The sequence below is a fragment of the Pomacea canaliculata genome, linkage group LG12 (assembly GCF_003073045.1).
Source record: "Pomacea canaliculata isolate SZHN2017 linkage group LG12, ASM307304v1, whole genome shotgun sequence".
NCBI lineage: Eukaryota > Metazoa > Mollusca > Gastropoda > Architaenioglossa > Ampullariidae > Pomacea > Pomacea canaliculata.
Window position 1 is genome coordinate 588,891 of NC_037601.1, and position 14,201 is coordinate 603,091.

The following is a 14,201-nucleotide window of genomic DNA, read 5'->3' on the forward strand; positions in this document are numbered from 1 at the left end:
GGAAGAAAAAGGCAGCTGAGAGGAGGACTGAGCCCATGATACCCGATCCTCACTTTACTGATCAGGCCTCACACCCGCCCTCAGGGACAGAATGAAGACAAGAATGCAAATGTCAGACTTACAAGAGGAGACATTATCCACAGGAAAATTCAGATAAAAGAAATTTTAAATGGAATTAATTTAAAAATGAATATTTAACTCTCAAAGCTATTTCAGCAGAATTTGAAAGCTTAACCTCCTTTGTTTGCTTGATGAGGAGTCACTGGCTTCAACCACCAAAGCCTCTCTGTCTTGTCCACGAAGTTTGTTTTCATCAGTTCGTTTTTAAAGGTCATCAGAGGAATCGGAGAAATAGTCCTGTGAAAGACATTTCTTCTCCTGAAGGAAAGTTTTCGGGACATCCGACAGAGGCCGCCACTCCAGGCCGCGAGAGGACTTCTACAGGACAGCAAGAGGCTTTTCACAAGAGACTTGCTTCCTTCTGTCTTCACTCCACCCCAAGGGAAACATCGCAGGCTGTACAGTGTCCTTGGTCTAAGGGTATTGAAAACGTGCCAGCTGATGACGGGTGGCATAACTGGCATTATGGACGATGCGAGCTTTGCATGCACTGGACTCGGCTACCTGCCTTCTAAACACTGTGAGCTTTGCATGCACTGGACTCGGGTACCTGCCTTCTAAACACTGGAGAGGAGGGAAGATCAGAGCAAATGTTCATTGCTTGCAAGAAATCATTTGCTGCTGATTTCTGAGTATTTTCCCTTCTGGTGCTCGCTACCCTGTTCCTGTTTCACATCCACGTGGCTGGTGAACTCAGGTCGGAAGTGAGGGTCTCTGGGTAGCCTTATCACCGCAGATGTCCAAACGCTGGACCAACAGCAGGCTGAGGACGAAGGTGAGTCTGCCATGACAGGTTTACATCTCAGTGTATACAAGACATGCATGTTGGTGCATTAGTCACTTGGGGAGGGGAGCTCGGGTAGAGTAAAGCTGGGAGAGAATCCACCCTGAGGTAGCACGGCAATGGAGGAGCTGCAGCAGAAGAGCAAGAAAGTAGAGAAAAGCAGAGACAAAAAAAAAAAAAAAGAGTGCGGGGTGAGGGTGCACAGTCGGCTGGGCTGCAGGTATGAGCAGGAGGGTGCATCCCCATCTACATCCTTGGGTGAGCGAGGATGTGGGTGCAGAGGGCGGGCCGTTAGTGCCACTGTTGTTCTGTCTTCTCGTGCGCATGTCACGATTGCCTTGCCACCCCTCCCCCTGCCTCCCGTCACACCCGGCCTGTTGTTTCACAACCAGAAATCACCATTCTGCGTCGGGTGCTTCTGGGGGGGCGGAGCTTTTTGCATTTTTCTCTGGATTTTTGCCGTCCGGGTACTTGGCATTCCAGGGGAGGCATTGGGTGGATTATCCTGACTACAGGTGATTTCAATGTCACGGAGCTAGGAGCACCCGACTTGCAGCCACTGCTCCGCGGCTTGTACCCGGACTGTCGGCATTTGTTGTCTGCTGGCGTTTCTCTCGGGGCTAACAGCTTCAAGGGGTGTCCTCCTCCTGCAGCAGCTGGACGCCCCATGACACATGTGAGTCGGGCTCAAGACTGTCAGGGACTTGCTGGGAAAGTCGACCTTTAACTCCCCGGGGGGCAAAACGGAAGTGACGCATGGCGTGGGTCGCCAGAGGATGGCCACATGGAGCGTTGCAAACGGTCAGTAGCTCAGGCCTTGCTGTAGCTGTGTAGCTGTGTGACCGTGTAGGTGTGTAGGTGTGTATCTGTGTGACCGTGCAGCTGTGTAACCGTGTAGCTGTGTGACCGTGCAGCTGTGTAACCGTGTAGCTGTGTATCTGTGTGACCGTGCAGCTGTGTAGTTGTGTATCTGTGTGACCGTGCAGCTGTGTATCTGTGTGACCGTACAGCTGTGTAGCTGTGTATCTGTGTGACCGTGCAGCTGTGTATCTGTGTGACCGTACAGCTGTGTAGCTGTGTATCTGTGTGACCGTGCAGCTGTGTAACCGTGCAGCTGTGTAGTTGTGTATCTGTGTGACCGTACAGCTGTGTAACCGTGTAGCTGTGGGACCGTGCAGCTGTGTATCTGTGTGACCATACAGCTGTGTAGTTGTGTATCTGTGTGACCGTGCAGCTGTGTACCTGTGACCATGCAGCTGTGTATCTGTGACCGTGCAGCTGTGTACATGCCGCGTGTGGTCTGCACTAGGCCGCAGTGCAAAGTTCACCTTTTCTGAACTGCGGTGTTTACAGGTGAGAAAGACGAGTGCAGCAGGGTTACACGTGCACTTGATGAGTTTTGTGTTGAGCCATTCACATCCGATAAACATGTCCTCTTCCTGTCAGTCTCTGTGTTGAGCTAGCTCACTCAATTCCTCAGGCACTTACAAGCAAATTTGAATAAACCCATCAGGCACTTCAACATGTACGGGTGGATGCTACCTACAGTCGTGTGCATGCTCTTTCCAGTTGAACATGTGGGCCAATAGTTGATTACAAGGCTCTCTCTGTTGCTCAGGTTTTTACAGTAATTTATTATTTGTAAGAGGATGTGCAATAGTTGATTACAAGGCTCTCTCTCTCTCACTCAGGTTTTTACAGTAATTTATTATTTGTAAGAGGATGTGCAATAGTTGATTACAAGGCTCTCTCTCTCTCACTCAGGTTTTTACAGTAATTTATTATTTGTAAGAGGATGTGCAATAGTTGATTACAAGGCTCTCTCTCTCTCACTCAGGTTTTTACAGTAATTTATTATTAGTAAGAGGATGTGCAATAGTTGATTACAAGGCTCTCTCTCTGTTGCTCAGGCTTTTACAGTAATTTATTATTTGTAAGAGGATGTGCAATAGTTGATCACAAGGCTCTCTCTCTCACTCAGGTTATTACAGTAATTTATTATTTGTAAGAGGATGTGCAATAGTTGATCACAAGGCTCTCCCTCTCTCACTCAGGCACCTACAGTAAATTATTATTATACTTATTTGTAAGAGGGTGTTAACTACACACGCCATAGCTGTTGTTATGTGTGGCAACATATCCACGATCGTTGTATACAAGCGGCCACTTGTAGATGTCAGCAGAAGACAGACAGAGTGAGGATGTGGCTCCCAGTTGACAGAAGATTGCAGGTGACAATGACAGTTGATTGCAGTTAACCTCAACTAGTGTAAAGAGTTCTAAGGACATGCAATGTGGTTTTGAAATAAAAGCAAATAACAGCACCCACCACCAGCACGACAGGATAGCGGTACTTGTTCAGTCCTCGTGTTGTGTGAGTTGTGTGGAGATATAAAATATTTAATATTTAAATAATTATTTGTCTCCTGTTTACACGGCTCTTCTCTCTTCCATCTCCACCCGCCTCTTACAGTCGGCAGATCCTCTTTTTCTTTTTCAGGCCCCACAGTTTGGAATCATTTTCCCCTTTCTCATCGAAATGTGTCCACGTTCAAATCCCGCCTGATCCTGTCGTTGAGAAACATGTTGATAATCAGAATATTAATGAATATTAACAATTGTCAGCCTCCATCACTCATCGCTGGTGTCGTCTGTTTGCCGACACTTGAGTTGCTTGGACACCCTGTTGCTAGGCTTTTGTGTACAGCGCATGACACGCACGCCCACACGGGGAATGCGCTGCACGAATGTAATAAAAGTAATAACAACAATAATACTTTGCCGTCAGAGGTCACGGCTCCCTGGGGTCACCGCCACTTGCTCATGCGCATGCGTGAATAGTTGGAGGTTGTCTTCCGGTTTCATCATCGTCTGCAGCTCGTGTGGCGGCCGGTCTGTGACTTGACATTCTATTGATTTCCTGCAGCCCCAGCCTCCACCGGCGAAGATCACTTTCTTGTTGAGCTCCTCAGCCTGGTTATTTCCAACTCTTGCCTCAGTGCTCGTCCTCGACCTCGCAGTAGGTTGACACGGGGTCAAGTTGTCGTCTGCTGGTGTCGGCGGCTTGCAGTGGAAGCGACTTGCACCGCGAACTCTAGACGTCCGCGACTTGGACGATGCTACTCGAGTAAGGACTCGCTGATACCCACAGACATCAGCTTTTCTAGTTAGATTCAATTTCTTCTCGCGTATGCTTGATGTCGCCATGCATTGATCGTGTGAGCGCCATTATCATCAGCAATGACATCATAATATTATCGGCTTCGTCCTCGTTAGCTAGCTAACATCGGGATTGTCATCGTTAATGGTGGAAACGAATGGGGTGGTGGGGGAATAGCAGATTACAGAACCTTCCTGGCCATTTCAGTCCATCTGTTTGAGCTAACAGCGAACAAAGCAGCGGAAAGCCCAGTGCCGCATGGGATCACGGCGCGTGCCATCGTCGGTGCCAGAGCCGCAGGCGAGTACAGGCGCAGCGGACAGCAGTCGCAGTCGCAGTCGCAATGCTATAAAAACTGCAGCAATCACCACAGGAGCAGTCACCACAGGAGCAGTCACCACAGCATATTTACAACAGACCTGTAGGGGAATGTTCAGTTCAGATGGATGGTTAAGGACACTTTCAAGCGGTGGAAGTCATAGCCATGCACAACATCAGCTGAGACAGGAACCTGGATGTTAATTAGGTGTCTGATCCCATTTAGATAAAAATGTGTGGGATTAGTGCTGCATGTACCATGCTTTTAAGAAGGTGGTATTTCATCAGCGCACAGTTTTCAGATACATGTGGTACAAAGCATCATATGAGAATGTATAATCAGTTGAATATTTTTAAATTGTTACTATCTTCACTAAGTCAGCACATGGCTTTTCATTGTTGCAGGTGTCTGTCAAGCGTTTTGGGAAAGACTACATCAGTTTGGGCCATGTGTATTATTAAATTTTCACACAAGACATATTTTCTGCTTTGGAGCATGTCAGATATTCTTCGCCAGCTTTTGCCGGACTGTATAGCTGTCGGCCTGATAGTCTGAACTTTTATATAACTACAGCATTGGTATCAAGCAGTGCTGGTATAAAGCCAGAAGTTTTATGATTTTACCATTCCTGGCAATGACTGATCTACTGTAAGCAGTAACGCAAAGTGAATTACAGTTCATAGCATGGCAGTGTCTGATCTACTGTAAGCAGTGACACAAAGTGAATACAGTGCATATCCATAGCAAGACGCAGGTGCCGACTTTGAACTTTATCTTCCAGAACAACAACAGCAAGTTGTAGTCATCTAAACAGGTGACATTGAAAGGTAAGAAACTGCCTTCCTTACTTTAGAATTTATTTTCTAATTTTATTTCATTTGGGTGAGATTGATAATTTATTATTTGAAATCTGACACTGAAAGATAACACCTTGTTTCTTACAGTGTTCAGAAAATCTCATTCTCAGTCCATTTGTGTCTTATTTGATTACCCACTGGTCTACATTGCATGCTTCTGTGTCTTCTTGTGTATTGTTTTGGTAACACCATATGCTGGAATTATTATGCCAGACATAAATGAACAGGCAGTATTGATAATGATATTATTATATACAACATCTAGGTAACTGGATTCTTGTTAGGAAATAAAAGGGGAAATAAATTTGCTGAAACTATATGAAAAGTGAGAATTTTAGTTCCGTCCTTATTTATTTTTATATAAATCTGATTTCCCTTAAGAAGTTTTGTGGAATCATAAAGTTGTTATGAAGTTGTTATAAATTGTGAGAATGGTAGAGTTGTCGGAAGTTATCAGCATCGATTTCTGTGTTGTTCTTATCTTCTGTTGAAGGGAAGAAGAATTTAAGTTTTCAAGCTTTGGGCATAAGTTATATGTCAAACTATAGATAAAGAAATCTACAGGAGAAACTATATTTTAATTTAATAAACTAATAAACCATTAGGTGAGAAACCTAGAGTGGACTGTGAACTGGTCTGTACTGGAGTGAACTGTGAACTGATCTGTATGGGAAGCATTTAATTAAGATTAAAATGTTAAAGGAATATTAAATAGTATTCTATATATTATCAAAAATACAGAGATGCTTCAGGTTTGGTTTTCTATTTTTTGGCTTGTTGGTTTTAAAGGTTGGGGTATATACTTTATGTGCATCAACATACCATATGATACATGTTTTCAGCACTCACTTGTCACATTTTGAAGACTTTATTATTTGTGGAAACAGCCATCAGTTCTAATCAGACCAGGGTTACAATGATGCAGATATTTCATATTGTCCCATCGTCGGTAGCCTTTCCTACTCTGACTGCCCACCCACCAAATCGCATCAAGTTTTGACCAGGTTGTGTGTCCAGACAAGAACGTTCATTACTGCCTATCATGACACAGTCATTAGTAGCAAGTAGTCTTTCTTAGTGCTGCTACAAGTCAGTCTGGATGTGTAGCTCATACTGACTTCATTTCCATCATTAACTATTATTTTTCTTGCATCTCAAAGTTAGGAAAATAATATTCACTATCCGTCACCTTAAAGTGAAAATACAAGTAAGTTCTAACCAATTTCCATCTCTCTCTCTGCTGCAACTCAGTGCTCAAAATGTACTGTGTAGTACTACTTTTATCTTTCTTTTGTAAAACCACATGCTTAGTAAATGCTTAGAAAGCCAGGCTGTTTCACAGATGGTTTTGACTTGATGTATTGTGAGACCTTAAATCAGGTGAGTGTTTGCCTAGTGTTGTAAGATAAACCCCAATTTTTATCTGTGGTGTTGTTTTTGGCTTAAAGTGCTGTAAGGCAGGCCAGGAAAAGCGCATGGTGGTGCTAGCTGATGATATTGATGCATGTCAGCTCCAGAGCAAGATGTGATGCGAACTCAGTCAACCTGACAGTACGTTATAAAACAAGGATCCCTCAGAGGATTAATCACACCCACTGGGCATTGTCAAGACCTTGAGAGTGACTCCAGCACACCACTTCCTATCTTTTCAGCAGTTAGACTTACATTCTAGTAGAGACTGTGAACACACAACTTTCTTCCTAGTCAGTATCTTTGCCTTCCTGTAATGGATGCTCTGGTAAGATCAGTCTTGAGCATAAAAACTGCACCTGGAAGTAGATAAGACTCCAGTGTGCTTGACTGCTAGGTCTTTGCTAGGGGTCCCAGCTAGACCACTGCATTGCTAAGACTTAAAAAGGTCCTAGCTACACCACTGCACTGTGACACTGTCAGAGCAGCCCCAGGGTACATTGACAGTCCCAGGCCCTGTACTTACATCCTGCTGCATGTGTTTTTTTAGTTTTGTTTTAGAATGTACATCATTATAGCTGATAGGGGTAGAAGGACAACTGCAGATTTCATCAGTGAGTTTTTTCTTGGCAAGACTAAGACTATATGACAACTGAATTTGCGGTGTTTTCCGATTTTTAATGTCTTCCTTATCATGGCATCAGCATTCATTTTATGAATGGAAAAAAAATGAATTACATCTTAGCTTGAGCCCCATTGAAACCTCCATTTATAACCGCTGAAATGTGTGTTGTGGCAGTGAGCTGGGAATAGGGGATCATCATTGGCCAGACTGCTTCAGGATACTTGTCAAGCAGAGTGAGAGCAAGGGACTAGGCCTGTAAAAACACTGGCATTTAGTGGTCCTCCTTGTCAAGCAAATAGCTGTGGCTAGAGGACTGGCATTCCTAACTCAGAGGCACACGGCTTGATACCTTGATGCAGTGAGATTCTCTTTCCCTTCCCTCCCCTCTCCTGCCCCCACGTGTCCGGTGGATCCAGTTGTTGGGAATGGGTACCTGACTCGATAGAGGATTAGGGAAGGTAAGGCAGGGAGGTAGAGAAGATGGACATCTCCCTCCCTCACAAAAATCGCTGCCCCACTGCCCCCTGGAAAGAAAGTGTGGTCTCTGAGCTTGATCTCTCCCCTCCAACAACCTCAGAAAAGGTTAGGAGAGAACTTTTACCTTACCCTGGAGTCATTGATTTTCTGGTCCCTTTGCGCTATTTGAGTCATGGAGGGGATGTTCCTTGCCAACTTTATTCGTTATTCCATCCCAAATTTACGAAGATGATGGGAGGATATGCAGGATAGTGCTGAGAGTTAGACTTCCAAATTGTCCTGGCATAGCAAAATAGCCAGATGGTAATGAGGCTACTCGTGGGAAATGCCTTTTGACCAGACAAGCTTTTTTATTCAATCGGTTAAGTATAAATCTCAAAAGTTGCATGTATCTTATTTTTGTTGTGCACTATATTCAGTTTTAAGATTCGGTTTTATGCCCAAGGACTGCTCTGGGTTTTATCGGGAAAAAGCAATTCTGTCACTTTTGTCTTTTGTTTTTTGTTGTTTTTTGGGTGATGGTGATAGTGGGTGGGTGGGTGTAATATCTATCTGAGATAGCAGTCATACGTGAAGGTCCTTTTTGCTACAGAAAATCTAGTCGTTTGGAGAATTCATTTTACCTGCAGTTTCACGAGGAAGTCCTAGGCTACTTTCTCAAATGCTCTTTCAATCCGCTCCCCCAGCAGTCCCCACCCTCCCTGCGCCCGCTTGACTACTGTTGGACGCAGGCTGCTCCCTATCGTTGGCGCTGACCTCACTGGAGGGGCATCCAAGGTCCATTGGCTGATTGGGACATTCAATGGTGACAGCTTATAAAACATTTCAGTGATGCAGGTTCACATGCACAAAACATAATTCATGGACATCAGATGCCAGGCTGACAAGTGCACTGACTGTTGCTGCTCGTCAGTAAAAGCTCCAGCGTCTACTCGCAGATCTCAACAACAATTTTACCTGAGGATGTGCAAGTCCCAGGTGATGGCTGGGAGGCACTGCACACGTCACACACACCGTCAGCACACGTCACACACACCGTCAGCACACCGTCACACGCACCGTCAGCACACCGTCACACACACCGTCACACACACCGTCAGCACACCATCACACACACCGTCACACACACAGCACACCGTCACACGCACCGTCAGCACACCATCACACACCGTCACCGTCACACACACCGTCAGCACACCGTCACACACACCGTCACACACACCGTCAGCACACCGTCACACGCACCGTCAGCACACCGTCACACACACCGTCAGCACACCGTCACACACACACGTCAGCACACCGTCACACGCACCGTCAGCACACACACCATCAGCACACCGTCACACACACCGTCAGCACACCGTCACACACACCGTCACACGCACCATCAGCACACCGTCACACACACCGTCAGCACACCGTCACACACACCGTCAGCACACCGTCACACACACCGTCAGCACACCGTCATACACACCGTCAGCACACCGTCACACACACCGTCAGCACACCGTCACACACACCGTCAGCACACCGTCACACACACCGTCAGCACACCGTCACACACACCGTCAGCACACGTCACACGCACCGTCATACGCACCGTCAGCACACCGTCACACACACCGTCACACATACCGTCAGCACACCGTCACACACACCGTCACACACACCATCAGCACACCAGTGGGCGGCTGGGACGAGGACAATCGATAACATTGATGGCTCTGCCCTCTCCTGGGTGTGAACACTCCAACCACCCGCGCTCCTGGGGCAGAGGCAAGACATCTCAACCCTGACCCTCCCGATAGCAGTTTGGGCAAAACTGATGTCCTCCCGCTCGCCGTCACCAAGCTTACTTCCCTCCTGCCTGCTCCAGAGACGAGGTGGAAGGACAACAACATTCAGTGGACTGTTGTCAGCACTGCTTATTTCACGTGCACTGACCCCACACTGACCCTTGCAGACAGACCATGTCCCCTCCGCCTCGTGACGTGCACATGTCGAGTGTTAGGAACGTAAAAAGTGATTGATGTACAGTGTTGATAACGAGTTCATGATTATTATACAAATAGAGGGTGTGTGGGGGAGGAGGAAACCTTTCCTATAGGTCAGAAAGAGGCTGGCAGTGTGCCAGACTGTTGAAGTCGTCGTCGGTCACAGCTGTGGTGGCACTTGACCGCCTAGTGGCGTAGTTGGTCTTGTATTTTGCCGTGGGTCACACCCTCACACTACCTACTCCCCAGTGCTTGGGAGGAGCTTTTGTTATTATTGTTGTTGTTGTTTTTGTTGGTTAGGCAGGATATGCTTTGTGTATATACACAGCCAGTCGCAAAGGATCCTGTGAGAACCTGTCCCACGGCCATGTAGACAGTAGAACTGTTGGGGTGGAGGACGAGAGAGTCGCTTGTGCATATTGTTCACGCCAATGGCCGTGTGAAGTCCGCTGCCGTGTGTCTGTAGAACACGCACACACACACGTGTGGTGGAGTCTTATTGCACAAAGCCACGTGTGTGCTACCTGCACGCCACCTGTATACTCGCGTGACGTGGCTTGTTGTCGCGGTTGTTGTCGTGTGCTGACCTGCTGCAATGTACCTTGCTATTGTCGGGCAGAACTGGTGGCTATGTCGTGACGTCAGGGGCTACTATGCCTTCCAGTCCAACAGTCTCGAGTCTAGAGAGTGGGGTGGGGAGACAGCTCCCCTAGCAGGACCCCAGCATGTACAGCTTGTTTACCTACAGCCGAGGGCCGCTACTCTCCCTGCTGCACACTCTCGTACACCCCGGGTGCAGCAAGATGCAGCGGAGGATGCAAGTACATATGTGTTGCACATCGTGGCTGTGGGTGAACTGGTGGAGGTAGGGGGTAGGGGTAGGGTGGGTGGCGCAGCGGCTGAGAGTATTTGGTGGTGCCAGCGTGTCGTTCTCGTGCCGGTGTTGACTTGTGGCGCTGACGGCCGGCATTGGATCCCACCCCACCCCACCGCGGTGGCCAGTTGTAAGGCGCTGCCAGACTGGGTGAGACGTCACGTGCAGTGGTCCGTTAGGTGACGTCAGAACCTGCCTAGTGCTTTGTGCATGCTGTTAGTGTGCGTGTGCCATGTGTGCGTGTTGTGAGTGTTGTGTGCAAGTTTTCACACACTGGGACAAGAAGCTACCCTTCCTCGACCTCATAGCCGCCGCCTCCTCCTCTGACACGAGTCCTCACTGACGTCACCCAGTCTTCGTGTGCGGACAGAAAGCCTCGTGAAGCTGTGCGTCTCACCACAACAAACTCTTTTTTCTCTCTTTTTTGATTGTGGACCGAATGTTCCGTCAAAGCCTGGACACACGCTAGGCTTGCACGCTTGTGGTCTTCCTGACACACCTACCCTGACACACCTACCCTGACACACCTACCCTGACACACCCACCCTGGTGTTCTCCACAAGGTGCACCCTTTGTCGCCTGTCGACCTTTGACGGAGGGAAGCGGGTTAGCAGACGGCACGCACGCTTGTATTTCGGGTGCAGCTGACATCGCAACATAAACTGGGATGGTTAGCTGACCAGTGCTGCTGACGGATCCCTCGCCACCCCAGTGACATCAGCAGGAGTGAGTGGAGGGACAGTGGGTGGCTGGTTGTCTTCATTTCTGTAGCCTCATAGACAGCTCAAGTGACTGTGGCGCGGGTCGTGTGGCCAAGTAGGCGCCCAGTGACTCCAGCAGCTGTGCAGTTTCCCTGTGGGTCTAAATGTAGCTGTTCTTCTCTTGTGTTCTTGTACATTGTTCTAAACATTTATTATTATTTATTTATATAACGTCGAAAGCCTAATACCGTTGGCAGACTGCACGTGTAGAGTGGTCCAGTGGGCAAGACACGTGTCTTAGGTTGCACAGAGCGAGCATGGCGAGATCGTGTGTATGTTGAGCCTTTTGTGTGATGTTTATGTACTGGTGTGTATGTACGTGTGTGGTGTAGCCTGTGATGTTTATGTACTGGTGTGTATGTACGTGTGTGGTGTAGCCTGTGATGTTTATGTACTGGTGTGTATGTACGTGTGTGGTGTAGCCTGTGATGTTTATGTACTGGTGTGTATGTACGTGTGTGGTGTAGCCTGTGGTGTGTATGTACGTGTGTGGTGTAGCCTGTGATGTGTATGTACGTGTGTGGTGTAGCCTGTGATGTGTATGTACGTGTGTGGTGTAGCCTGTGGTGTGTATGTACGTGTGTGCTGTAGCCTGTGGTGTGTATGTACGTGTGTGGTGTAGCCTGTGATGTGTATGTACGTGTGTGGTGTAGCCTGTGATGTGTATGTACGTGTGTGGTGTAGCCTGTGGTGTGTATGTACGTGTGTGCTGTAGCCTGTGCCCCCAAGTCCGCTCCCCCTTTCACAGGAACCTGTTGGTTTTTATCGAGGACTTTGATCTCGTCTTTAGACGACGGCACGGGGTGGGGCGGGTGGTGTGGGGAGGGCACCCTGCACATCCTGTAACTGTCACAGTGCGTGTGTGAGGGGGGAGGTGGAGGCGGCGAGGTGTCACCTACAGTAGCAGCAGGACTCGGTGCACGCCTGGTTATCTCCCCACCCCCACCCCCCACTGTCGTCACACCTCCCACGTCGCCAAACGCTGGCCTCGCTGCTCTTATCTCCCCTGACCTCTCGTCACACGTGCCACTCGCCGTGCACTGGCCTGGCTTATCTGCCCCTGTAGGACCTCTCGTCACGCCTCCCGCCTTGTGGTGTGCGTGTGTCGCCCCATGTGCACCGCGGCCACCACAACCGCCAGCGATGACGCGCTGGTGTGACGGCCGTAGACCACATACCGGGCTCCGAGACTGACGTCAACGTGCTCCGGCTACTCAACAAGCTCGCCGATCTGCGGCGTCCACTGTGATGGATGCGCTTGACACACACACACCCAGCAACAGTAACCATGGCACAGTATGGGTCTGTAGTCTCTGACACTCAGTGCCACCTGCACTCGGGAACTGAGCAACTCCTCCCACACACACACACTCCTACTTTCCTTCCCGACGTCTAACTGTCACAACAAGATGGTTCCATGTGCTTGGATGCAGTGATACTCGGCATGCAAGTCTGAGAGACTGATTGGCACAGCAGAAGCCTGTCTTGGTGCCCACGGCATGACCGTGAAGTACAGTCGGTCTGGACATGCCTCACGTGTTTACCCAGGAGGAGAACTCGGGGTTAGAGGGGTGGGGCTGGAGGACGTCCACAACAGGTGGATGGGTGTTTGACGTATTTTGGGAACACCTTACAGATGCCCCTCCACCATCTTGTTTGTCGGTGGAGCGCTAACATGCCGAGCACACGAGAGAAAAAATAGCAAAGGCTCATTTAAAGCCAGAAGCACGGTCTTCATTTACGTCACGGTTAGGGCTGATACAGGTGTGAAGCAGGCAACTGGTGAAGGATATCTTTGAAACATTATGGTAAGGATCAAGTTACCCACTGCAGCACTATATCAGTTGACAGGCTGATTAACGCAACAAAACAGTGGGTGTAAAAGAGGAAGACAGCACGGCTGTTAATCTGTAGCCACAAGCCACACCGCTGCCCTCCGTCACAGCAAGGGCCAGACGCAACGGGCAGGGCCCCCCACCCACCTCCCCAACCGCTTGCCGGTCCCTGCAAACCTGTGCACTCGCCAAAGGTGCGCTTGGTCAGGGAGAGCGGGGCGTCCTCTGTGCCCTTGAGACCTGCCGTGGCCGTTGTTACCTGACGTCGTCACTGACTCACACAGACGACCTGACACCACGACGCCGCCGCTCACACGCCAAACACCAACAAGGCTGGGATTCGGGGAGACAGACTGCTTGCCCGTCAATAAGTCTTCAGCATGAATAGGTATTCCCTGATTGGTGAGTCGCCCGACTTTTCTGCTTGTCGACAGCTCTGTCATATCGTCTGTGTTCTTGAAACCTGTCCTGACAACCCTCCCTCAACACTCGCACACATGCACCAGGTACACAGAAGGTCCACCCTCATTGCATCATCTGTCAACTTGCCTGCTTCTCGCTGACTGCATCCACCATCACATTACAGGGATCGTGGCTGGCAGTTGATCTGGTAGAAGTTGACAGAGGCAGAACACTAGCAAGATGACCAGTGATGTGTCTTTCTTGTTGAGGTGTGGGTTTATTATTGATATTTGTTGCAACTACCCATGATGGCCTCCATGCTACATGTACATCGAGTCTTGTCAGCCCACCTATCTCCATTCCTACTACCGCCCACTTTTGATCTTGGCAAACATCTGCATACTTATCAAAGGAACCTAACGAATAAATGATGTTTCAACAAAACGCAAATCTTGAAAGCAAAGAGAGAGGGAACACTTGATAGCGATGTTAACAGCAAGCACATATTCTGCCAGTAGCATGAGTTACATAGAAGTGAAGTTACATTTTTAAATGCCTACCAGGTAAACAGTCGTCT

At 48.4% G+C, this 14,201-nt stretch overlaps 1 protein-coding gene across 4 annotated transcripts in view; it reads left to right on the top strand.

Moving 5' to 3' along the window:
• Positions 1-1,091: 1,091 nt before the first annotated feature.
• The window catches only part of LOC112576777 (b(0,+)-type amino acid transporter 1-like), a 28,859-nt gene continuing 15,749 nt past the window's right edge, over positions 1,092-14,201 (top strand). The window contains exons 1-2 of one of the 4 annotated variants that reach the window (XM_025259488.1): positions 1,092-1,705; positions 4,788-5,210. Coding sequence is in view for 1 of the 4 variants with exons in the window: in XM_025259484.1 (XP_025115269.1) it covers positions 13,603-13,624 (22 nt within the window). In the remaining 3 variants the exon portion in view is untranslated. Of the gene's footprint in view, positions 1,706-3,735; positions 4,032-4,387; positions 4,591-4,787; positions 5,211-13,269; positions 13,625-14,201 lie in introns of those variants that run through there. The other 3 variants (XM_025259485.1, XM_025259487.1, XM_025259484.1) reach the window with 3 other exon arrangements.